Below are 25439 nucleotides of genomic sequence, written 5' to 3'. Positions count from 1 at the left end.
GCGGGTACTATGAAGATTAAATATATTAAAGTATGGAAAGTGCATATTTATAGTGCTTAGCTATTGTTATTGTAGATTTTATAGCCCAGTAAAAGGTGGTTTGTTGGTTCGTAAATAGAGCTACTGGTGAGGAAGTGGTGGCATTGGATTCCTAAGCCCACCCTCCCGCCAGCCCTGACGCCCACCTTTAGAGCAGCTGCTTCCAAGTGACCACGCACGCGCAAGGATTCAGTTTTCACTGGCCTGTGGGAAATGAAAAATAAGAACAATGTAGTCATTTTGCATAACACTAAATATCAAATTAAGGAACCCTTATTTGGAGATTGTCTATCTTTTTCTGCTTTTTAGAGATAAAATGTCATTTCTTTTGTGAAATAACGGTGAGATCAGGCAGTTATTTTCAGTGACCTTACTTGGCAAAATAAAAAGTTGGCAATCTTGCTTCCATTTCTCAAAAGTTTTGCCCTTTTAGTGTTTGTTTCAGGTGAATTTTAGTTCTCAAGAAATACTCACTCCGTCAGATGTTTATTGAATACTCATTATGTTCAAGATGTTGCCCTAGACCTCTGGGGTGGGTCCCACGGATGAGGTGGGCATAGACTTGGGGAGCTGGGCAAGCTCATTCATGGTTGCAGTCCGAGGGGGAGCCTGTGTGTACAGCACAGAGGAGTGAGACCGCGTTGCGATGGCCTCGTGGCTGGGGAGACGGGTGAAGGAGGGCTTCGAGGAGAAGACGACATCTGGGATGGCCGGAGCCCTGAGTGGTGAGGAGGACTTGGACCGGACATCAAGGAGACAGAGTAGTGAGCGGCTCACGGGGCTGCGTCCTGCCAGCAGCGGGAAAGCACCGAGGAACAGTGAACTGGCCGTCGTGTTTGGTGCAAGCCAGAGACCATGAGAGGCGGGGAATGCAGTCAGGAGGTCTTCTGGGGACAGAGGGAAAGGCCTGGAGGAAGCGGCGAAGCAGCGAAGCAGCTGGGCATTTGGTCTGTAGGCCTCGAGGAGCCTTCAGTGGTTCAGAGAGGAAAGTTGACGAGGTCAGAGCTGCGCTTTGGGAGGACTGACCTAGTCTCTGTGGGGGAGGGGACAAGCCAGTCCAGGACCGCAGGTCTGGACATCCGCGTGAAGGTGTGGGACCAGAGGTAGGATCTGCAGGTGGCCGAGGTCAGCAGCTAAAGAAGTTAGAGCTTAGGAAATCTCAGGACAATTTTGAGTTTAAAAAACCCAGATCTATTCCCATTCCTTCACGATGTTCAAATGTAGTGGTGGTAATTGTTTTTAAAAAAAAAAAAAGAAAAGAAAAGAAAAGAATTTTTTCTTTCCTTTACCTGCACAATTGGGATTTTAAACAGGGGCAGCAGAGTGCCTGGTTCAGGAATATCTCTGAGGGTCTTCACGTGGCCTTGTCATTTTAACCAGTTACACCCAGGAGGCCTTCCCGGACTTCCAAAGTCTTGCCTTTCCTCCCTTCCCTTCGTCTCTCCAGGAAAGGAGCCGGATGTGGGTAAAGAGGGCAAGGAGGGCCAGGAGCCTGCCGCGAAGCAAGATGCCCCCTCGCGTGGGGCTTCCTCCCGCGTGGCCTGCTAGGTCAGGAGGCTGTGGTTTTCTGCTGTGCGCCTTCAAGCGTGTCATCGTCCTCCCAAATGCACTCCGAGACCACAGAGGTGGTATTTAACGATGAGCAGCAGAGCCAGCTGGCTGGGGGCTCCTTTAGCGATTAGGGGATTCGGTTGGTTAACAAAAGAAGGAGCCCAGGACAGCATTGCTTTAATTACCAGAGTCGTTGCTGGAAGACAACCAGTTGCCTGCTGGAGGAAGATCGGTAAAGGTGGCTGCCCCTGAAGACGGTGGACGGTGGTACCCAGTGCCCCGCGTCTCACCTCAGATGTTCTAGACAGTTGTCAGATTCAGCCCTTGAATCCTCGGGGAGTGAAGGGAAAGAATGACTTGCGTGGGAGTCTGTGCCAGGAAATTTAACTGACTTGCTTCGCTACCCTTGAATTAGTAGTTTTTGCCAAGAAACAGTGCAGCTGTAATTCCCAGGCAGAGGTGGCCGTGGAAGTCGGAGGGCCTGAGCTCGGCTCCGGTTAGAGCAGCGCTTCCCAGGAGACACGTCCCAGGCAGCCTTCCTAGCACCGGCTCCAGTGGCCACGGTGTCATTTCCTGGGGCCCTGGGTTGGGGAATGAAGCAGCTCGAAGCAACTCTGTGCCATGTTTCCTTCTCCCTCCTGCCCCACTGGGTTTGGGGCCTTGTTTCATAACTACTCATTGCTTCCTGGACCTTCTCCCTGGAAAAACACACTTTTTTTTTTTTTTTTTTTTTTTTTTTTTAAGCTTTAGATCTCTCCATAGTGGTGGGTTTCTTCTCCCTTTTTACCTGGACCACCGAAGAAGGAGCCAGCTGGCGACTGAAGGGCACATTCTTCAAACAGGACTTTTCGCAGAGGAGCACCACCCTGATTCTAATTGTCCCTCGGCCTGCTGGCTTAGGGCGTTGTGTGGGGACCACTGAGCGGTGCTTGCTCCACACACTCAAGTGAAAATACTCATTTAGTGTCTGAACAGTTAATAATATGTCTTAGAGAAATAAGGTAATTTCTTCTGAATGCTTACTTTCTAACCCCTGCAGTGGGGTGTGTCAGTTGCGTGTGAAGGTCAGTTGCCACTTCGTGGGGCCTGTCCGCCACGTTGTCTGCTGACTGTGGTAGGTGGCCTTGAAGGGCCTGTAAAATAGCTTCAGAAGAAACTGTGTTTATAATGCCATCGTCGTGAGCAGCTCCAGGCCTCCCCCACTTAGTAGGCAGTGTTTGGCTGGGAGAGGAGGGTGCCTGTTGAAACTTTGGTAAAGGAGAAGTCCCTTTCCCCTCACCAGCAGAAGGGGCACTTGTGGGCGCCCCCTGCTGGGTACCTCCTGAGGCTGGTGCCGGGCACTGAGTACGGTGCAGGGACCGGGTTCAATTACCCACCTGCCTCCCTGCGTGTTCCGGAAGCAGGAGACTGGTTTCCAGGGCCTTGCTTAATACAGCTTAACGGAAGACCAGCGGGCATCATTGTTTTCTGCCGGTTCACAGAACCGTGCTGTGAGAATGGAAGAGAAAGGAACACTGTTGTGTACCCTGAATGGAGAGCGGGGTGTGCGTGTACAGGGTTATTGACAAAAGACTGAGGCCTCCCTTGGCTTGTAAAGAGAGGACCTGATCATAGATGGCAACCCTGGACTCTGTGTGCGAGCGGGGATCCCTGGACCTCATCTTCCACCACCTTGGAGGGTTGAGACTTCTGTGGATGGTTGCAGCAGTAATAATTATGTGACAGTTGCAGCAAATTGGACTCAGTCTTGGGTGTACCCCTAGGCTTCAGTAATGGGATGAAAATAATTGACTGCCTGTTCCTGCCTCCGCACTAGCCTCCCAGAGGGCCCGTGTCTGGGGAGTTCGTGCTGGGCTGCGGGGAGAGAACCCGGGGCGCGTGGGGAGCTTGCGCTGTGATGGTCCTGGGGACAGACGTGCTCGCTGACAACGAACCTTTGATACTTGAAGTGCCTCCAGCACCTTCCTCTTCAACAGTCTCTTCTATGCTTTCATTTCCCCAAGCACGGTCCCTTAGAGAGAAGACGTGTAGCTCATCTTACTTCAGAAAAATAAATTATCTTGCTTTTTTAATTGAAGTATAGTTGATTTACAGTGTTGTGCCCATCTCTGCTGTACAGCAGAGTGACCCAGTTACACACGTGCAGACATTCTTTTTTTTTAATATTCTTTTCCATTAGGCTTCATCACAGGAGAGTGAATATAGCTCCTGTGCTATACAGTAGGACCTTGTTGTTTATCCATTCTTTCTTTTAGTATATATATTTTATTTATTTGTTTGTTTGTTTATTTTTGGCCGCGTTGGGTCTTTGTTGCTGCGCGCCGGCTTTCTCTGAGAGATGACTTCAGCCCCTTCCTTTGCTTCTTTGCCCAGGCACCTAAACCAGTTTAGTTCCTTGAGCCTGTGCGCAGTTCTGCCCCGAGACGCGAGGTTGTGTTGACTGTGAGGCCTTGTTGCGGGATGAGGTTCGTCGAGCACTGGGGACAAAATGATCGTTACAGGCCATTTGTGTCAACAGCGTTTATGCCTCTATGTGCGCTTGCAACGCAAGCAGGAGCTCATTTGCAAGGCTGCCTTTGTGGAGCTGCCTTTTGATCAGTGATTGCCTGTGTTAATGTTTCAGTAAGCTATTGATTTCTGCAACAGCTTTTGTTCCCTGAATTTATGTGCAGTGGGTCTCCACTGCACACGCTATGCATGTTTGATTAAAATTCAATTGACTTCATTCCTGGTGAGGCCTCGAGCTGCTTCACTCCCTATTTGTAGAACGAAAGCTTTCCCCGACATATTCTTTTGTTTGTGCTCACGACCTAGCCACCCATGCAGTCACCAATACACTGTTTCTAATCCTCCTGGATTTGCTCCATTCCAATGTTTAATCCCTTCCTAGACATTACAGTGGTTGAGAGGCAGCTGATAAAACCTGGTCTGGATTTTTTTCTTTTTTTTTAGTCAACTCATCGATGTATGGTGTGCATACCATATAGATCATAAAAATGCATCCACTTAAAGTGCACAAGTTCAGTGAGTTTTGACAACTGTATACATCCATGTAACACCACCGTCGATTTATAGAACCAGCCCCATCACCCCAAAAGATCTCCGTTGCCTACCCCTCATGCTCCAGACTCCAGACAACCACTCATTTGCTTTTTGTGATTACAGATTTGTCTTTTCTAGAATGGAATCATACAGTCTGTGTGTACCCTTTGGTGTTTGGCTGCTTTCATTCAACATGATGTCTTTGAGATTCATCCATTGGTTGTATCCATCAGTAGTTTGTTCCTTTTTACTGCCAAGTGGTATTCTTGTGAGTGGGTGTACCATAATATGTTTATCCGTTTTCCCGTTGAGGGGCTCCTTGACTTGTTCCCAGTTTTTGGCTATGAAGAGTAAGGTTTTAATGAACACTTGTATAAAAGTCTTCGTGTGCACATATGTTTTTATTCCTTTGGGGTAAACACCTAAGAGTCGAATCATTTGCTAGGTCGTATGGTACATACTTGGCTTTCTAAGAACTGCCAGTTTTACAAAGTGGTTTGACCATTTTACATTTCCACCAGCAGTGTATGAGATTTCTCGTCACTCCCCTGTCTTCCCGAATTTTGAAATTTATATTCTTTCATTTTAATGTCAACAGTCCTTCAGACTTGGTCATTTTGATCCTTGGTACTCAGATGGTGGAATCTTTTCCGGGCTCCTTGTTTAAAAGCTGTTTCTATTTTATTTTACTTTATTTTATTTTTGGCTGCGTTGGGTCTTCGTTGCTGTGTGCAGGCTTTCTCTAGTTGTGGCGAGCGGGCGCTACTCTTCGTCGTGGTGCGCGGGCTTCTCATTGCGGTGGCTTTTCTTGTTGCGGAGCGCGGGCTTCAGTAGTTGTGGCGCACGGGCTTAGTTGCTCCGCAGCATGTGGGATCTTCCCGGACCAGGGCTCGAACCCGTGTCCCCTGCATTGACAGGCGGATTCTTAACCACTGCGCCACCAGGGAAGTCCCCATACCATCTTTTGATACCATTTGAAACTCTTTCAGAACATTCACGTGTGAGAAATAGAAAGGATCCCTCATAACCATGTGAGTCAGTAGCGCACACGGACCAGGGCTGTGCAGAAACGTCAGGGCGGCTCTTGTTCACAGCCTTCAGGTCAGACCGAGGTGTGACAGAGACACTGGTGGTCATGCCTCCCCTCCAGGTTTCTCGCCCATTTTTGTTTCCTTCCACCTCCTCTAGCCTCACATTTCCCCTTACCTCCGAGGCCTCTGTCACCCTTGACCCCTAAAACAGCTTCAGCTAAAGGCAGAAGTGGGAGGAACAGGAACCACTTTGGATTTCCTCATTCTTTTTTCCAGCCCTGGGATTGGGCCATATTTTACTGCACCAGCTGCCCTTTTGAACTGAAGAAGCATGCCACTCTGACACAGTGCTTGAAGGGTGATAGTGACCTGCCTTGGCTTCTGTTCTGTGTTTTCTCATAGGAAAACCAGAACCAGGTCACTTTTATGTCAGCACAGGTCTCTTAATCTCCTAGTGGATTTATGAGTTTGAGCCCGCCAACAGCAAAAGATCAGTATAGATAAATGACTTTCTAAGTCAGGAAGGTAGGAAGTAAAGAGGCAGAAGCCGGGAGGTTTCTTAGATCGTAACCTTAGGGGCTCAGGATACTCCACTCACCATGAGGACCATCATATAGCCTGCATTTGTGGTCTAGCATGTAATAGACAAGGTAGAAATCCAAGGGCAATTCCTACATTTTCCCTTGTTGTTCAGTTACCATCTCATGGAACTGAAAAGGGGGTGGGAAGCATCCTTGCTGGCTGGTTCCTGGCCTCCTTGGCCTGGGGTCGTGTTTCATCTCTTAAAACACTGGCAATCCCCAGCGTTTCGTTCAGTGGTGCTTGGAAAGACTAAAGCACAGCCACAGCTCCAAGAGATACAGGCTGTAGCCTTGTGGGAACTGGTCAGGAGTCCTTGAATCACAGATCCTTTAAGGGTCTGATGACAGCTGTGGTTCTGTGTCTTAGAAAATGCACAGAGATGGGACTTTCCGGGTGGCGCAGTGGTTAAGAATCTGCCTGCCAATGCAGGGGACATGGGTTCGAGTCCTGGTCCAGGCAGATCCCACGTGCCGCCGAGCAGCTAAGCCCGTGCGCCACAACTCCTGAGCCTGCTCTCTAGAGCCCGCAAGCCACAACTACTGAGCACACATGCCACAACTACTGAAGCCCACGTGCCTAGAGCCCATGCTCTGCAACAAGAGAAGCCACCTCAATGAGAAGCCCGCGCACCGCAACGAAGAGTAGCCTCCGCTCGGCGCAACTACAGAAAGCCCACGCGCAGCAACAAGGACCCAATGCGGCCAAAAAGAAAAAAAAAAAAAAAAAAAAAGAAAATGCACAAAGAATCCAGCTCTCAGTAGTGAGTACTCAGCACACGTGCGTCACCTGCTTTGCGGAAGCCATTTCCCCACCTCAGATCTGCCCACTCCTCTCCCAGCTTACTTGCCGTTGGGTTCCCAGGCCATTCCTTCTAGGGGTGTGTTCTCTGAAACCTCATCTGACTGGGCACTCCACCAGTCCCAGGAGTTCATCGTGTGGTACCTGTGCTTCTCTGTCTCTTTCAGTCTCCTCAACACTGGTCTTCCCAGCTAGACCTCAGGTCACTGGAGGACAGAATCTTCGCTTCTCTTTTTTGGCCCCTCCATTCACAAGGCGGAGAGCCTTCTGTGAGGCAGAGTGGGCTTTGGCCAAGTAGCTCCCACCTTCAGATGTGGGACGCACCACCACACACCCCCTGCCACCCCCCTGCCAGGGACACGTCCCAAGATACCATCTGTCAGGTTAACTGACTTTCTACGGTATTGATTTAATTAGGGAAGATCAGTGTGGTCGAGGCTCTCTCACTGTTTTAACTGTTTTTTTTAAAAATAAATTTATTTATTTAATTAATTTATTTTTGGCTGCGTTGGGTCTTCATTGCTGCACACAGGCTTTCTCTAGTTGTGGTGAGTGGCGGCTACTCTTCATTGCAGTGCGCAGGCTTCTCATTGCAGTGGCTTCTCTTGTTGCGGAGTATGGGCTCTAGGCGCGAGGGCTCAGTAGTTGTGGCTTGCAGGCTTTAGAGCGCAGGCTCAGTAGTTGTGGCGCACAGGCTTAGTTGGTCTGCGGCATGTGGGATCTTCCCGGACCAGGGCTCGAACCCATGTCCTCTGCATTGGCAGGCAGATTCTTAACCACTGCACCACCAGGGAAGTCTGTTTTAACTGTTTTTTAAACATTCCAAGTAGAGGCACTTTATCTTGGGGTGTTTGTTTTAAGAAAACGGTCTTTTGTCAGCCAGGGTTAGTGGAACACACCATACGACCGTCCCACCCCCCCCCCACCCCCCCCCCCCCCCCGGTGTGTGTACACGTACAGTGTGCCCGTTGAGCCCCTTGGGGCTGGGAGTGCCAAAAACGCTTTTTTTTTTTTTTTTTTCAAGTTGAATTTGGACTCATGTCCACTTGCTGTGTTTTTTAGAAAGATGTCTTGCCTCCCGTTCTTTTGGGCCATGCATGAAACGAGGAGCTCCTTCGGCCTGCAACACTGACCTGGTGACACGTGGCCTTTCATCTCCACCCAGCGCCACTGTGTGCTGTGTCCGCTCTTAACCTTTTTCGCCAGCCCCCGGTCTCGCCTTCAGCACCCAGTGCCGGCTTGTCTGGGGTGGGCATTCGGCTGTAGAGCAGTTTGCCTGGGTTTGGGGTCTGTTCTTCCTGACCTTCCTCCTGGCCCCAGTTCCTGCCACCTCAGTTGTTTGCTTTGGTTTCTGGAATGGTCTAACTGGCCGGGTATTTCCGTGTCGCCCCTGTGTGGATTCACTGAAACGCTGTGAAGAGATCATCCTCTGTGTGTGCACCCATGCACACGCGCGCGCGCACACACACACACACACACACACAGCTGGAGGGCAGGGGTCTTCCTTTCTGTCAGCGATTTATTGATGCACCTCCAGTGCTTAGAACAGTGGCGGCATCTGCACACAGTAGGCACCCAGCAGATACCTGTTGAGCAAATGAATGTTCCTGATGTCTAGAAGTTAACGCTCCAAGGGGCTGGCCCCGGTGGCCTGGCAGCTCTGCAGGTGTGTCTTGAGGGAGCCCAGGCCTCCGGACAGCTGTCGTAAAGCCAGCCTCTGCTCCCGGCGCCAGAGGCAGTGCTGGGGCGAGGGCGCTTCCCTCACAGCCGGCCCTTCTTTCGTGCAGGGAGAACTGATCACCTTCTATTACTACTGGAAGAAAACCCCGGAAGCAGCCAGCTCCCGGGCTCACCGCAGGCACCGCAGGCAGGCCGTGTTCAGGAGGATTAAGACCCGCACTGCATCCACGCCCGTCAACACGCCCTCCAGACCCCCGTCCAGTGAATTCTGTAAGTGGGGGCTTTGCACACGCAGCCACGTGTCCCAGCTGTGGGTGGGCCTGCTTTCGTGGGCGTCCCTGGCACAGCTCGTGTGTGTGTGTGTGTGTGTGTGTGTGTGTGTGTGTGTGTGTGTGTGTGTGTGTGTGTGTGTGTGTGTGTGTGTGTGTGTGTGTGTGTGTGTGTGTGTGTGTGTGTGTGTGTGTGTGTGTGTGTGGTACAAAGCCTGACCTAAGTGTCTCACTGACTCGGGGGATTTGGTAGGGAGAGTTTTACAAACTATTCGTACATTTAGATTTTCCTTAAACTCGACATCATCTTTTACAAAAATATAAGTCTTGGCCTTGGCCTGAGGCGTTATTGATGGCTTCAGAGGACGTTTTCCCTTAGCCGATGGTGTACTGCACTTAACGTTGTGGTTGCAGTACGATCAGATTAACGTTTTCTTCTTTTTCCTACTACTTTATTGGGATTCTTCTCTTGGTCCCGTGTGACTTGCAATCTGATATGACAGTGAAGCCCACACCTTCTTAACCTCTGAAAACTAGAGTAGGGCCTTGTGGTTCTGCCCCGGCCCAGGGCACTCAGCCTGAGGGTCGCGTATGTCGCTCATGCAAACAAGAAGTAATCCAGTAGGGCCGGAGGGGCTACGGCTTGATGGAGAGGGAATTCCTCAGGATGTCAGGGAGGGCGTCGCAGGTGCACTTTGCCCTGTTCACGTCCACCAGCTGTGGGCATCAGTGCCAGCCACCCCAGGATTGAGGCGTGACAGCAGCCCCCCGCCCCGGAGTGGCAGGGCAGACCCTTGGGTACCACCCCTCATACACGAGCTCTTCGTTCCGGTGGCTGGGCCTGAGAAATTCAGAGTGGTCCTTTGTGAACAGTGCCGCACCCAGCCTGCTGGGCCACTCTGACTGTTGGCTCAGAGCCTGGGGCAGGTCAGAGGGGACAGGCGGTCCCAGTCTTGGCCCAGCATGATGGTGTCCCCCCCACCCCTTGTGTGCCCACCATGCCCAGTGGACCTGAGCTCGGCCAGTGAGGATGACTTCGACAGCGAGGACAGCGAGCAGGAGCTGAAGGGCTACGCCTGCCGCCACTGCTTCAGCACCAGTAAGCGGGGCGTGGGCGCAGGGGCCCCTCGCGGGAGCAGCCAGGCTCGGCCACTGCCGGTTCTGCGTGTTTGGGGGATCGGATTGGGGGCCTGTCTGGGCAGTCATTGACTTGACATTTGCACTGTCTTCAGGGTTACTTAGAAAGTTGAAGATCTTTGTTTTACTTGACTCTCCTGTTAGCGTTCAGGATGGAGTGCCGGCCAGTGGGTAGGACAGGCTTGTTCGAGGTCGGGGCCTGTGTTCCCTGGGAGCCTGCTGCCAGCTCTTCCTGGGTCTCCTGAGATGAGGCGCGGGTGGTGGGTAGTCCTGAAGTCCTCTCCGTTCCAGGGGGAGAGCAGGGCGACACTAGTACCTCTGTGGTCTGGGTGACAGGTGTTTGTCCAAGCCCAGCGCTGCACGGTTCTCGTGACGCCGGGGTCAGCTGAGCCCATGGAAGGGCCTCCCTGCTCCGATGTCTGTCCCCAGGGGCGCTGGTTGTTGAGGTCGGCACCCCCGCCCCTCTTCCCTCTCACAGCCTCCAAAGACTGGCACCACGGGGGCCGGGAGAACATCCTGCTCTGTACAGACTGCCGCATTCACTTCAAGAAATACGGGGAGCTTCCCCCCATCGAGAAGCCCGTGGACCCCCCACCATTTATGTTCAAACCTGTGAAAGAGGAAGACGATGGGCCCAGTGGGAAACATAGCATGAGGACACGGCGGAGTCGTGGCTCGGTGAGTCCCCGTGGCCCGGCAGGCAGACCACTTCTCCAGGTTCCTAGCAGGCTGGGGGCTTGCGCCCATCAGGAGGAGGATGGCAGGTGTGTTTCGTTTTGGGTAGAGAAACAGACCCCCGAAGGTGAAATGATTTGCCCGAGGCACTAATGAGCTTTGCCTGTGGGGCTGGGGAGAGCGCTCTGCTCTCTCCCTGCCTTGCCTCTTCCTTGGGGAGCTGGTAGACCAGTGTGAATTGCTGTACCCCCCGTCTCCCCCGAGCCCCCGTGGCTCTGCAGAAGCATGCCGACGGCCTGGTGGTTTTAGGGGCTGAGCTGCGTTATCTGACAGCTCGTCTCTTCCGTCCTGTCAGGTGAAATCAGCAAGTGTGTGTGTTTGGATCTGGTGGGAGGAGCGGGCAGTTAACATGGAGCAAACAAAGGGTGAGGTGACTTAAAACTGACTTTGGGTGTAACTGTTCCTCGAGGGCATTCGCAGAGTAGGGCCGCCCTCGTGACTTCTGCCCTCAGCCAGGCTCGCCTCACCTGGAGACGAGCGCTTCGGGTGCAAACTGAGACTCGCTCTCTTTTCCACGTAAACCCACCCGTTCACCCCTCCTTCCTTCGCTCCGTGGTGACCCCCGTGCAGCCAGGGGTCCCCGTGGTTGGCCAGGGGCTGGGATTTGACGCGAGGCTGTTGGTGGACCTGCTCTGGAGGCTCCTGCCTGGGAGCGGGGCTCAGGTGGCCGGTGTGGGCACTGGGGCCCGGTCTCACCAGCCTCCGGTTGGGGTGGGCAGATGTCTACACTGCGCAGTGGTCGGAAGAAGCAGCCAGCCAGCCCTGATGGTCGCACCTCGCCCATCAATGAAGACATCCGCTCCAGCGGCCGGAACTCCCCCAGCGCTGCCAGCACCTCCAGCAACGACAGTAAAGCAGAGACGGTGAAGAAGTCGGCCAAGGTGAGGTGCTGGGGCAGTGGTGGCGGCTGCTGGGCCCCACCCTCCCCTTGAAACCCCGGCTGCTGGAGTCGGTGCTCAGCTTCCCCGTGTCCCTCGGTCATTCGTGGAGCCTCCTGGGCACCGGCAGTGCCTTGGCCTGGGGCCTGGAGAATGGGGGTCCACGCGGTTCCCAGCACGGACCTTTGGGGGCCACCTCTGCCTTGAGTTTCCTATCCCCAGATACTTGTTCCTTCCTGGGTCCACTGGCCCCTTCCAGAGCTTTCTTGTTCTGGGGGATGGAGCGTGGCATGCGGGGGGCCAGGTGTCAGCAAGCAGTTGTCACCCCGCCCCCCCCCCGAGGCTGCTGGCCCATCCTCCCTCAGCCTGAGTCTCCTTGTGGGCTTTCCCACCTCAGAAGGTGAAGGAGGAAGCCTCGTCCCCTCTCAAGAGCACCAAGCGCCAGCGGGAGAAGGTGGCCTCTGATACGGATGAGGCCGACAGGACCAGCTCCAAGAAGACAAAAACCCAGGTGAGGTTTGTGGCTGAGGCACGCTGACGACAGCTGGAAGCTGATGTCCCTCGAGAAGCCCCAGCCCAGATTCTCCCTGAGCGGAGGTCGTGTCCCGTCTCCCAGGGAGGGGCCTAGAGAGCGGCCCCCGAGACTGGCCGGGTCAGGGCAGGACCCGTGGTCCCCGGAGCCACGCGTGCTGCCTCATCTGCCAAACCTCACTGTGCGGCAGGGCAGAGGGCGCCCCAGCTCCCCCTAGAGCGTCCGCCCTCCCCTCTCTGGCCTTAGGAGATCAGCCGGCCCAACTCGCCGTCCGAAGGCGAGGGAGAGAGCTCGGACAGCCGCAGCGTCAACGATGAGGGCAGCAGCGACCCCAAAGACATCGACCAGGACAATCGTAGCACGTCCCCCAGCATCCCCAGCCCCCAGGACAACGAGAGCGACTCCGACTCCTCGGCCCAGCAGCAGATGCTGCAGGCCCAGCCCCCGGCTTTGCAGGCTCCCGGTGGGGCCGCTCCAGCTCCCTCCTCGGCCGCGCCGGGGACCGCCCAGCCGCCCACGCCAGGGCCCACGCCCGCCGCCACCGCCCCGTCGCAGGGCTCCCCGTCGACCTCCCAGCCCCCCAGCCAGCCGCAGGCCCCCTCGGCTCCCGCTCCCCACGCTCACGTCCAGCCGGCGCCCGCCCTGCACCCACAGCGGCTGCCCTCACCGCACCCCCCGCTGCAGCCGCTGACCGGGCCGGCCGGCGCCACCCCAGGCCCGCCCCACCCCCAGCCCCCCCTGCACGGTCAGGGCCCGCCCGGCCCTCACGGCCTCCAGGCCGGGCCGCTGCTGCAGCACCCAGGCCCCCCGCAGCCCTTCGGCCTCCCTCCGCAGGCCTCCCAGGCGGCGGCCCACCCTCACGCCTCCCTGCAGCCGCCTGCCTCTCAGTCGGCGTTGCAGCCCCCACAGCCCCCTCGGGAGCAGCCTCTGCCTCCCGCGCCCTTGGCCATGCCCCACATCAAGCCCCCGCCCACCACACCCATCCCCCAGCTGCCAGCGCCCCAGGCCCACAAGCACCCGCCTCACCTCTCGGGGCCCTCGCCCTTCTCCATGAACGCCAACCTCCCGCCCCCTCCGGCCCTGAAGCCCCTGAGCTCCCTGTCCACGCACCACCCGCCCTCGGCCCACCCCCCTCCCCTGCAGCTCATGCCCCAGAGCCAGCCTCTGCCCTCCTCCCCCGCCCAGCCCCCCGTGCTGACCCAGAGCCAGAGCCTGGCCCCTACCTCCCACCCCGCTGCGGGCCTCCACCAGGTGCCCTCCCAGCCCCCGTTCGCCCAGCACCCCTTTGCCCCTGCGGGCCCTCCTCCCATCACCCCTCCGACTTGCCCCTCCACCTCCACGCCCCCGGCGGGGCCTGGCCCCTCGGCCCAGCCACCCTGCTCTGCCCCCGTCGCTGCGGGAGGCAGCGTAGCTGGGGGGACAGCCTGCCCGCTCCCCACCGTCCAGGTCAAGGAAGAGGCCCTGGACGAAGCTGAGGAGCCCGAGAGCCCCCCTCCCCCGCCTCGCAGCCCGTCCCCTGAGCCCACCGTGGTGGACACCCCCAGCCACGCCAGCCAGTCGGCCAGGTATGGGTCCCCGGGAACCGGGCACGTCCGGGGCAGGGACAGCTGGGCACCTGGGGCCTCGGCAGGGACCCCAGCGAGACACGGGGCTTTTTCAGGTTCTACAAACACCTGGACCGGGGTTACAACTCCTGTGCGCGGACAGACCTGTACTTCATGCCTCTGGCGGGATCCAAGCTGGCCAAGAAGAGGGAGGAGGCCGTGGAGAAGGCCAAGCGGGAGGCCGAGCAGAAAGCACGCGAGGAGCGGGAGCGCGAGAAGGAGAAGGAGAAGGAGCGCGAGCGCGAGCGGGAGCGGGAGGCGGAGCGAGCGGCCGTGAGTCGGACGGGCAGCCTGCGCGGAGGGCTCCCGAGGGCTGGTCCCCACGCTCGCCTCGGGGGTGGGCCGCCACCGCCTGGCGTCCTCGCAGCAGCCGCCCGCCTTACCTCTGCGTCCCAGATGCGCGGACCCATCCGGGCCCCGGGTGCCCCGCCCCTGCAGGGCCCGGACCTCGGCTGGGCCGGGTCTGGGTCTGGGTCTGGGTCTGGGTCTGGGGCGCGGGGGGACCCAGTTGGCTGGGCCAGCGGCTGGGCGCGCCCAGTCCTCACAGCCTCTTTTCCTTTAGCAGAAGGCCTCCAGCTCGGCGCACGAAGGCCGCCTCGGCGACCCCCAGCTCGGTGGTCCCGGCCATATGCGGCCCTCCTTCGAGCCCCCGCCCACCACCATCGCGGCCGTGCCCCCGTACATCGGGCCCGACACGCCGGCCCTCCGGACTCTGAGCGAGTACGCCCGGCCCCACGTCATGTCGCCCACCAACCGTAACCACCCCTTCTACGTGCCCCTCAACCCCACCGACCCGCTGCTGGCCTACCACATGCCCGGCCTCTACAACGTCGACCCCACCATCCGCGAGCGGGAGCTCCGCGAGCGGGAGCTCCGCGAGCGCGAGATCCGGGAGCGCGAGCTGCGGGAGCGGATGAAGCCGGGCTTCGAGGTGAAGCCCCCGGAGCTCGACCCCCTGCACCCGGCCGCCAACCCCATGGAGCACTTCGCCCGGCACGGCGCCCTCACCATCCCCCCCGCCGCCGGCCCCCACCCTTTCGCGTCTTTCCACCCTGGCCTGAACCCCTTGGAGAGGGAGAGACTGGCCCTGGCGGGCCCCCAGCTGCGGCCCGAAATGAGCTACCCGGACAGACTGGCGGCCGAGCGCATCCACGCCGAGCGCATGGCCTCGCTGACCAGCGATCCCCTGGCGCGGCTGCAGATGTTCAACGTGACCCCGCACCACCACCAGCACTCGCACATCCACTCGCACCTCCACCTCCACCAGCAGGACCCTCTCCACCAAGGTGGGGGCTCCAGGGAGCCAAGGGCAGAGGACGGGCCAGGGGGCGCGGCCGAGAGGTCTGCGGAGGGCGGGGCTTAGCGAGCCCCCGTCCGGCAGCGCCTGCTCTGCTGGCCGCCTTCGGGTCCTGGGGGTGAAGGGCCCGGGAGGCAGCCCTGGGGAGGGTGCCAGTCCAGCGAGCTGGGAGGAGGGACGCTGGCTGGGGCAGGGCTGGAGCGGCCCTCGGGTTCCTGTGGACCTGAAGGCACGGGAGGGCCTGGGGCAGTCGGCCAGGCGGGCTCTGCTGATCCAGGGTCCTGGACGAAACGAGGTTGGGGAGGCTCTGCCTGTGGGCGCGCTGAGGAGGAGGAGGAGGAGGAGGAAAGCCGTAGCCAGCTCTTCACTTTGCGGCTCTCCAGAGCTCCGCTGTAGGGGCGGGGAGGCCGCGGAGGGCGACAGCTACTTTGGGTCGGGGTTGCTGGTGGCCCTGGTGACCAGAAGCCAGCTGTGGAGAGGAGCAGGTCCCTGGGAGTTGCCGCCAAGAGGGCAAACGGCGAGAGACCGCCCAGAGCCCTGCGCCGCCTGCACGTGCACTTCTGCCACTTTTCCTAGGTTCAGCAGGCCCAGTTCACCCGCTGGTTGACCCCCTGGCCGCTGGCCCGCACCTGGCTCGCTTTCCCTATCCCCCTGGCACCCTCCCCAGCCCTCTGCTTGGACAGCCCCCACATGAGCACGAGATGCTTCGCCATCCAGTTTTTGGTGAGAGCGCGCCTGGGGAAGGGGTGGGGTCCAGGGCAGAGCTGGGGTGGTGGTCTGTGCGACGTCCCCATTCATTCATGTATTCATGTATTCAGCACATACCTCCTGAGTGTTGGGAGGCTACTTGGGAACAAGGCAGGCAGACCCCTGTCCCCAGGGAGCTGGGGGTCAGGGGTGTAAACGTGTATCAGGAGCCGGGACGATGGCGGGCAGGGAAGAGATAGCAGAGGTGCCGAATTCGAAGGAGGGCTGAGGGCAGGCCTCTGTGAGGACCAGTCAGCAGGCTGAGGAGGACGGGGCCCAGGGGCAGGGTGGGGTCCGGGAGCCGCACTTCTCTCTTGCGGGCGGGTGGGGGCTGGGCGGGGGTTCTGCTCCGGTGCTCCCTGCCGGCGAGGTGGCCTCTTGCCCGTCCCTTTGGGAGGCTCCCTCCTGATCTGAGCTCCTTCCGGCCTCATCCTGGCTTTTCTGTCTCAGAGGCTGTTCTGTGTTTGGCAGGCACCCCCTACCCCCGAGACTTGCCTGGGGCCATCCCACCCCCCATGTCGGCGGCCCACCAACTGCAGGCCATGCACGCCCAGTCAGCGGAGCTGCAGAGGCTGGCCATGGAGCAGCAGTGGCTGCACGGACACCCGCACATGCATGGTGGCCACCTCCCAAGTCAGGAAGACTATTACAGGTGAGGCGGGAGGGGCTGGGAGGGAGGCCAGGCTCCCACCTCCCCGACCCCCTCCCGCCCCTCCCGGCTGCACCCACACTCTGCCCCGCCCCGTGTCGACGAACGCCGGACTCCTCCCCCTCGGCTCCACACCCCCCCCACCCCCGGCCTCTTGGGCCTCCTGTGGAGCCGTCTTGAGGAGGGGAGACAGGGCGGGGGTCAGCGGTGTGGAGGCCGCCCGGGGCATCCGGGCCCTCCAGCTGCAGGCCTACCCAGGCCTGACGCTGATTACTTCTTCCGTTTTGTTTTTTTTTCCCCCCCTCTTTTCCAGTCGACTGAAGAAGGAAGGTGACAAGCAGTTATGAGTTAATTTATTTGTTAGTGCTGTCTGTGGAAACCCCAATTCTTGGGGGAGAAGCAGGACTTTTTACATACAATAGGAGCTGCAAAAGCAAAAAGAATATCTTCTAAAGATTTCTTTATATATTTAAAAACCCCACAACTAAAAACGTATCAGCATACTAGTGTTCGTTTGTAGAGAGGATTCCTTGAGACTGGTTTGGGTCTCCCTGCATGACAGTCCCCCAGAAACTTAGTGAGGCCTGGACTGGACTGAACATTCAGAAAACTCCCCTGCAATCTTGGGGTTTGGCTTTAGTTTTCTTTTCCTTCCTTGATTTCTTCAGTAGGTGCTAGAATCCAGTTCACACCCTTCACTGTGCGTGCAGACACACTCAGTCGCGTGTGTTCCAAAACCCACAAGGTTTGCAGAGAGGCAGAGTATGAGTTTGGAATCCAAGAGCTGTAATTTTTAAAAAATCTTTTATTTTAATACATTGTAGGAAATCTTCATAATTTGAGGAAGTTCTGCGCATGGCTTTTTACGTCTGTAAATAAATAATTTTAGAACAGCCTTTTTTTTCTTCCACAAACTACTATTCTGATCTATTTTTTCCAGCCATGTCACTAATTGTGAATTCCTACCAGCTGTTGACAGAATACAGAGTTGATTTTTTAATAAAAAGTTATATATAATTATCCCTTTAATTAAAGGGAACAGATGGGCGTTACTAGATACAAACGGGCAAAAGCTTGGGACTAGGTTTGGGCGCAGCAGGGAGCAGCCAGGGGTTTGCAGGGACAGTGTTACAAACCGTTTCTTTGTTGTGCTGCTTTGGTTTTCACTTCTGTCTGTTCCCAGCTTGTGCTTTGCCAGCGGTGCAGACATCTGTTAGCTTGAACCTCTCATCTTGCACCAGGAGCGCAGGAGTTAAATGTCCCCCATTCTGTCTCTGAGGGATCGAAAGCACATGAGTCTGTGTGTCAGATTGTAGATTTCCTTATAGATTTCTCTGCACACGCATTTGATTGTTCTGAATGAACTGCCTTTTGTAATACTTGGACAATTTCATAAGCATTCTAGAAAATCCAAGAAAACGATTCCCTGCAAGTTACTCAGCACATACGCTTGCCAAAGGGATCTGTTAGAAATCTGCTTTTTCGTGCGTGTCGTCGTTTGGATCTTCTTGTGGTGAGGCCAGGCCATCCTTGCCACGGCCCGAGGCTGCTTTGGAGTGAGGGAGATCCCGGAGTTGGTTCGGCTGCGGGTGGCGGCCTCTGTGTTACCCCAGGAACAGGGACCCACGTCGGACAGGAAGACACTTGGCGTCCCGCTCTTCCTCCCGGAAGCAGGACGGGGGTCACAGCTGTGGACGTGGAGTGAGAGGCAGCTCCACCTGGGAGCAGGTGGCCCAGAGAGCCCGCCTCGGCTTTCTGAGTTGCCGGCGTGCTGCACTTTCTCCAGAGCAGAGGGTGGGGAAGTTGGGAGGACATTCTGCACCTGTTGATCACGCTTTCTGCCAGGACGTGACCTTTTCTGTTCCTCTTCTCTCAGCCTCTCGGGGGCTCTCTCTGCCGTGGTGCGCGGAGTTCCCGCCTGGGGGTCAGTGGACGTGGAGCGCGTCCAGGACCGGAGCCACAGAGGGGGCGGGACGAGAGGCTGGCGCTTTGACCCAGAAACCAGCAGGCGATAGCTCAGATTCAGGTTCCGGATTCACACTTGCCTCAAGGGCATTTCCAGTGTCCTCTAAAACCACGTTCGGTTTCCGTTGGGACAGATAGAGGATGGTTTTGTCTGTTGAAAATGTTCGTAGGTTTTTTCTTTCGTTTTCTCTCATTCCATTTCTGCCTTAACTTTAGCTCCTTGGGGGGAGGCAAGCTCAGATGAACACTTTGTCATCGCTTGGGTGGCCACGTTGGCCAGGGGCGTTTGTGTCCCCGGGGCTAGTGACGTGCCATCAGGGCGGGCTCGCGCTCTGCGGCCTCCGCGCTGGGCCCCTTCCTTCCGGCTCCTGCACGGAAGCCCCCGCCTGCTCTTCTCCCTTTCGGTGGAACGTGACGCCTCCCGCTCAGTTACCCTCCTTTCTCTCCTCTCTCCGTCGTCCATTTCCAAAGAAGAGAGAGAGCTGAAGTACTTGGAAGTCTGTACTTGAAAACTGTCTGAAGGCGTTTTCTCCTTAGGTTTTGGTTTTCTCCCCACGTCCCCAGGTGAAGCACTGAGATTCTTCCATTTAAAAACCCACAACCCGAAACCCTCACCTGGTCAACTGCGGCGTGTGTCGGAGGCCCCAGAGGCCCCAGACCTTCACGGTGTCTTTGAAGCCCCACCCCTTGGTCTCCTTTTGGGTTTCCTCCCTTCGTTTGGAGTTGTTTTGCTTTTCCGTGTTTTATGTGTATCTTGTTCACTGTCGTCGGGTTGAGCTTCACTTCGCTGCAGCAGCAGCAGGGCGGAGTGTACATTCTGATTTGCTACGTTTATATATATCTTGAAGCTAAATGTATATATGAGTAGTTTGCCATGAGATAACACAGTGTAAACAGAGTAGACACCCAGAAATTGTGACTTCTGTGTTCTCTCCATTTGAGTATTTTGTAATTTTTTTGAAATATTTGTGGACATAAATAAAAACAAGCTACACTACAGCAGCTGCGTGTTCTCCGGTGGACTGCGTCTCATCCCTGGGGTGGGCGGGGGAGGCGTATTGGCCGTCGTCCCGACCTGGGTCCCCCCGGGTGCGGAGGGGCAGGGGGATGGTTTGGTTCTCCGCGTTGCCAGCACACTGCTTACCCTCCGAAACAGCTTCCAGAGAGCCCCATCTGCACCGTCTGGGGGGAAGGGGCTCTCTGGCGGGTACACCGCCCTCGGGGGGAGGCTTCAACCTGCTGACTCGGGACAGTCAGGACGTGCAGTGGCTCCCCAGGCAATGGGCATTCAGTGCCCATCCGTGGGCATTGATGAATGGGCGTTCATCGACGGGGGTGATGGCGTTGGGACCAGAGCACCCCCTCCTCACTGCTCCCCCTGCCGTTCGTCCTGCACCTCTAATTTGTGGGCACCCTCCGAGGCGCGTGGGCCTGTGGCTCCTTCTCTGCTGAGGAGAGGTCTGAGCCACCAGCCAGGACAGTGGCCTCCTGCTCCTGGCCGCTCCTCCTGCCTGTCCCCTCTCCGCCTCTCGCCGAGGCCTGCCGGTACCCCCAGCCCGCCTTCAGCAGCTGGAGGCGCCCTCCAGGTTGAGGATGCCCCCAAGCCCCACGGGGGAATCTTGCCCACTGACAGTGCACCGGGTGACCTGCAGGGTGTGCGTGTGGCCACGAGGGGGCAGCAGTCACCAGGTTGGGTTCGGGGCATTTCCTGAAGCTTCAAGACTGTCGTTGGAAATTTATAGGCCCGCCTTTTTATCTGGGATCTGGCCGTGATGATGGAGCGTGAGCCAACCCCGAGTGCTTATTGTTAGTAAACGATCTTCAAACCAGGCAGGGTCCGTCCGCCTGTGGTGAAGGCCTGGGGAACGGCACGTGTCGGCCACCACCTAATTTAGGGCATGAGAAAGCTTGGCCAACCGGAAGGGCCCAGGTGGCATACCCATCAATTGGCCCTAGAGACGCTTCCGTGCCCTCCAACGGCAGGAGCCCTGCTGGACAGTTTGGGTAGTTGGGGGAACAAAGTGAGGGCCCTGCAGGCGTCATGGGAGGCACATGTGACTGTTGTCATGGGTCACGGATGAGAAAGTGGGATGGGGCAGCGGGGTGAGTGGGTGGAATCCAGGCGCCACCTCTGCTGGTCTCTTTTTTTCTTTCTTTAAATTTTTATTGGAATATAGTTGCTTCACGATGTTGTGTTAGTTTCTGCCGTACAGCAAAGTGAATCTGCTGTGCATATACATATCTCCCCTCTTATTTGGATTTCCTTCCCATTTAGGTCACCACAGAGCACTGAATAGAGTTCCCTGAGCTGTACAGTAGGTCCTTATTAGTTATCTATGCTATACATGGTATCAGTAGCGTATAGGGCTGTCTCTTACGTAGACCGTGCTCTTTATGAAGCTGAAGTTTTCAGTAGGTATAGATTTACAAAGTAGAAATTTAAAGAAGGTTGAATGATGAGACATCAGTGTCTGTAAATGGAGACGTAGATTTATGCCTCAGAAAAGACCCTCATCAGGGCTGCACAGGTTGTAGTAGTTTGTCAGGTGTGGACACCTGTGGCCATTGTCCCCACCTTGCCGTGCACCCATTCTGAGGCAGAGGGCCCGCTGCAACGGATCCGTGAGCCCGAGAGGAAGGGTCTGATGTCTCACGGCTGTGCCCCCAGCCAGGGTCTCGGCTCTGTTGCTTCCCAGACAAGCTGGCCCCTCCTGCCCCTCCTGCCCCTTGGCCCTGTGGGTGGACGGACCCTCGGCCTGGGCACGGTGGCTCAGCCCCTCTGGTTCCCTGCAGCGTGGACTCAAAGTGGCACTTGGCAGGGCTGGGTTCACGGCTGCCACATGGGTCCTTGTCCGTGGTAAGTTCAGGTGAACGGGGCACATCACTTAGGCACCACCTGGGTAAGTCAAGGCCAGTTATCTGCAGGGCGAGGATACACAGCAGAGAGATCAGCAATGACCTTCCGAGAAGACATCAAATTCCAGGGCTGCGTGCACAGCTGTGCAATCGTGGACACGAAACAGCTGCTGAGGGAGGGCCAGGGCCGCGTGCTTCTGCCTGGACACACCTCGGGGACCCTGCATCCGAGCCGCGAGCCCTTTGCCAACCTCAGGCCTTACGATCCCTGCTCTGCCCACACGGCGAGACCCAGGGCGGTGGGAGGGCACCAACACAGACCCCCGATACCACCCTCAGCCTCTCGTGGCTAACCCTGTCGGTGCAGGCGTGTTCCTGAACTCAGAGCTATGGAACCAAAACAGGACCGGTTACCCAGACACCCGGGGTCAAGCGAAGGGGCCCCCAGACCAGTGCGTGGGTCTGTCCTGCACTGGAGCCCTGAGCAGGTCCTTCCCAGGGGCCTGTGGGGGCACTGAGCGATGGGGGCCCTCGGCCTCCCTGCCTCCTCCCAGGGAGGGTCAGCCAGATGAGCCTGCGGGGTAGGCAGCTGCTGCACGTGGCCGTCCAGCTGGGCTCGTTGCGGCTACAGGCTCGAGTGGGCCGTCACTGGAGTCCTGGCGCTCGGGGTTGGGCCTGGCGGGGCTGCAGTTAACCGTTGTTGTGGACGGAGCAGCCCGGCCTTTCCCCTGGGACTCGCCCGCCCTCACTGGGTTCTCTGTCCTGCGCTGTGGGCCCTCGGGGGGCTCAGTATCCGAGGGGTCCTTTCCCCGGGTCCTCGCAGGGCTCTCAGCTGCTTCAGCGAGATTCCCCACCGTGTGTAACTGTTTCCTCTTGGTCTGTCGGGGCCCCCAGGCTGAAGAAGCTGCCCCTGCATCGGCCCGACCCAGCTCTGTGCTTCCACGGGCACCCCGTTGCCCCCCTACCTGGGCACCTCGTTCCTGGACCACGTTGCAGAGTGGGGGGAGGCGCGTGCTCCTTTCACGTTTGCTGGATGAATGAACAGGCCCCGCAGAGGAAGTGGCCTTGGTGCACTGTGCAAGTGTGCTGCTGAGTTACAGGCGCGGGTGAGCAGCTAGAAGTGCCTTTAGCCCCAGCCGGGGATCTGGCCCCTCTGCTGTGGCTCCTGGAGTGACCCCTCCCTCCCCGTCAATTTTCTTAGTCCCGCACCCCACCCCCCAGCTATGCCCGCTCCAGGATCTCACAGACCCTCTGGCTCCAGTCCTGGGCAAAGAGTTTTGGGTGAGGAGGGGACAGCCGCTTTACGACAGTGACCTCCGGTGAACCCCTCAGGTGTGGACAGCCAGTGCCGCGAATGAGATTAAAAATAGCACTTTAGGGCACGTCCCTGGTGGTGCAGTGGTTAAGAATCCGCCTGCCAATGCAGGGGACACATGCCGCGGAGCAACTAAGCCCGCGCACCACAACTACTGAGCCCGCGTGCTGCAACTACTGAAGCCCGCGCGCCTAGAGCCCGTGCTCCACAACGAAAAGTAGCCCCCGCTCGACGCAACTAGAGAAAAAGCCCGCGCGCAGCAACGAAGACCCACCGCAGCCAAGAAAAAAAAAAAAAAAAAAATCACTTTAATAAAGGCACTTCTTAGCAGCCCCTTTTGGCCCAGGGAGGATCCCTGAGGCCGGCAGACTGTCTTAGGGCCAGTCTCTTCTGTGTACCTGACCACTGCTTGTCACTCCCGGGTCCCCTCCACTCCCCTTATTCGTTGCATGGGCTCTGCTGCAGGTCCTGCCCCAGAGCAGATGTGAAACTCGGTCCTCACTGACATACCCAGTCCTGGCCACCAGGTGGCAGTGTCTCCATAGCCCAGGCGCCATCCCTCTGTTTCCACCAGCGCCCCCCACCCCCCAACCCCGCGACATCTGCAGCTTAGGCTGCAGAGAACAGTCAGGGTTCCCCCAGCCCCCGACCCCACCCCACGGCTGAGACGATCAGGGGAGAGGCGTGTGGGTACCACGAGTATTTTGCAAAAGAACTGACGTTTCCTGGAGGCGGGGTGGGGGGTGGGGGTTGGAGATGAAGGGGCGGGGTGTTCTGGGCAAAGGGCAACTGGAACAGGTCACGGCTGGAGCAGGGGCGAGCGATGGCCGAGAAGGGGCCTGGGGGCTGCAGGTGGGGTGGGGTGGGCACTGCCCAGGCGTGGATGTTACAGCGAGGGACAGACGCTCTCGCCCCCGTGCTAGCTAGTACACAGCAGGCCCTCGGTAATACCATCTTCGATGGACCCACGATGCACCCTCAGCCCGGATGATTTCCAAGCATCGTGGCCCCAGGATCCCCCAGCCCTGAAAAGTCCCCCTGAGCTACTGCTGCCCTGGGTGCCCCGAGTGTGCCCCCAGCACAGGACACCTGCTCCTCTCCTCCAAGTCTTCCAGCTGGAGGCTTCTCAGTGCCCTCGACCTCACAGCCAGGAAGAGGGCACAGCACACAAACACGCCTGAGAGCAGGAAGAAGCCAGGGCGCTTCTGTCTGTTCTGGCAGATCCCAGGGAAGCCAGCTCCGTTCCCTAGAAACCTGTGGTGTGATGGGTGTGGGGACACCCCGTCACCCAGGCCCCGTATCCCAGCCCATGGCCCGGGGCTCGTCCACAGCCTCGGAATCCAGAAATCAACCCGATGATGGCTGTGGTTTCACCCTGGGTTCTCAGTGCCATGGATGGCGTGGCTCAGGGGCCAGCGTGCTCCCTCCCGAGGAGCCTCAAGGAACAGGGTTGACCTTCAAGTTCACGGAAGGGAAGGTCAGGTGTGGATTCAAGATGCGTGGCATGGTCCTTGTCTTGTTTTCAGTGGTCTTTGTTTTAGTCTCATGCCGGGACCACAGAGCAAAGGTCTCCCTCCCCGTCCTCTGTCCACGGATGGAACCCCGTGCTGCCTCGAGGCGGACTTCCAGGGAGCAAGACCCAGGAGGCCACGGCCAGGCAGGAGGGTGGGCAGCCAAGGCCACGGGAAGGGCCCGGGGGGCTCAGAGGCAGGCCGGGGGTCAGGCTTGCGGGGCGGGCGCATGACCCTGTGGGAGCTGGGCTAGCACTTAGTGCTCGTCTCAGGGCCCAGGTCCTCCTTCCCAGCAGAGGGAGGAGATGTACTTAGCCCCCCACGGGCGAGCAGCCGTCCCTCTCATTACCGTCATCACGGCTCGAGTTTTAAGTCAAGAGAGTGGTCCTCTGAGATGTGGAAGTCAAACGGCTGTGGCTCTTGGTGAGTCCCGGGCCTCCTGATTTGGATCCTGGGGTTGTGTCCACGGCCACCTGCTGCGGACAGACCGGAAGGTCAGGGCAGCTGTTTGGAGCCGGCCCGATGCTCTGCTCAGCCCACTGGTCCCGAACAGCGCCTGACTCAGAGTGGATTCTTAGGAAAAAGAGGCTGACGACAACTCTTCCCTCGTGAGAAAGGGTTCTTCGTTTACGTAGAAAGTTCTAGGAAGAGTGCCCAGGGTTCAGCAAGCCAAGAGTGAGAAGGGGCCTCCCATTGCTCATCTTTCTTGCAGATTTGACGATTCTAGGCAAAAACAGCCCAGGCCAAGGACAGCCATTGAACACCACGTTTTCTAGAAAATCCAAAGGCCTTCTAAAGCAATATAAATGTGGGGAGGATGAGTCTGGGGTCCCAGAGAAAGCATGGGACTTAAGGAGGCCCAAAGGGGCTGTGTGACTTTAAAAAGTCACCGAACCTCTCTGTGCTTCACCTACACATAGAGCGGGGATGATGAGACCTGCCTCACTTAACCTCGTGACCACGAAGGGTAAAAATGACATGATATTTACCCAGTGAGTCCATGGGGAAAGGCCTCACTGATCTCAAGCAGGGCAGGCTGCTCAGAGGAGGTGGAGTTTTAGACGGATCTTAGTTGATGAGTCGGAAATCGATGGGCAGGAAAGAGGTAGAAGGACTTCACCCACGGAGAGTCTGTCTGTGGTTGAAGAGGGCTGGGTGGTTGCAGTTGCACGGAGGGTGGTGGCCTCAGGGAGATGGGCGGGGCCCAGGTTGGGCGTGAGT

General features: G+C 57.4%; 1 protein-coding gene across 6 annotated transcripts in view; it reads left to right on the top strand.

Moving 5' to 3' along the window:
- Positions 1 to 19535, top strand: part of RERE (arginine-glutamic acid dipeptide repeats) — a 419954-nt gene extending 400419 nt beyond the window's left edge. For 5 of the 6 annotated variants that reach the window (XM_068538818.1, XM_068538815.1, XM_068538816.1 and 2 more), the window contains 11 exons: positions 8831 to 8993; positions 9999 to 10091; positions 10608 to 10807; positions 11584 to 11745; positions 12140 to 12253; positions 12521 to 13839; positions 13935 to 14151; positions 14441 to 15164; positions 15752 to 15898; positions 16394 to 16574; positions 16885 to 19535. In XM_068538818.1, the coding sequence (XP_068394919.1) occupies positions 8831 to 8993; positions 9999 to 10091; positions 10608 to 10807; positions 11584 to 11745; positions 12140 to 12253; positions 12521 to 13839; positions 13935 to 14151; positions 14441 to 15164; positions 15752 to 15898; positions 16394 to 16574; positions 16885 to 16918 (3354 nt within the window). In that variant the 3' untranslated portion in view covers positions 16919 to 19535. The remainder of the gene's footprint in view (positions 1 to 8830; positions 8994 to 9998; positions 10092 to 10607; positions 10808 to 11583; positions 11746 to 12139; positions 12254 to 12520; positions 13840 to 13934; positions 14152 to 14440; positions 15165 to 15751; positions 15899 to 16393; positions 16575 to 16884) is intronic. The other variant, XM_068538817.1, reaches the window with a different exon arrangement.
- The last annotated feature ends 5904 nt before the right edge of the window (positions 19536 to 25439 follow it).

This window comes from Eschrichtius robustus, chromosome 3 (assembly GCF_028021215.1).
Source record: "Eschrichtius robustus isolate mEscRob2 chromosome 3, mEscRob2.pri, whole genome shotgun sequence".
Lineage (NCBI taxonomy): Eukaryota > Metazoa > Chordata > Mammalia > Artiodactyla > Eschrichtiidae > Eschrichtius > Eschrichtius robustus.
The sequence above is the reverse complement of the archived record's forward strand: the minus strand, read 5'-3'. Positions and strand labels throughout refer to the sequence as shown.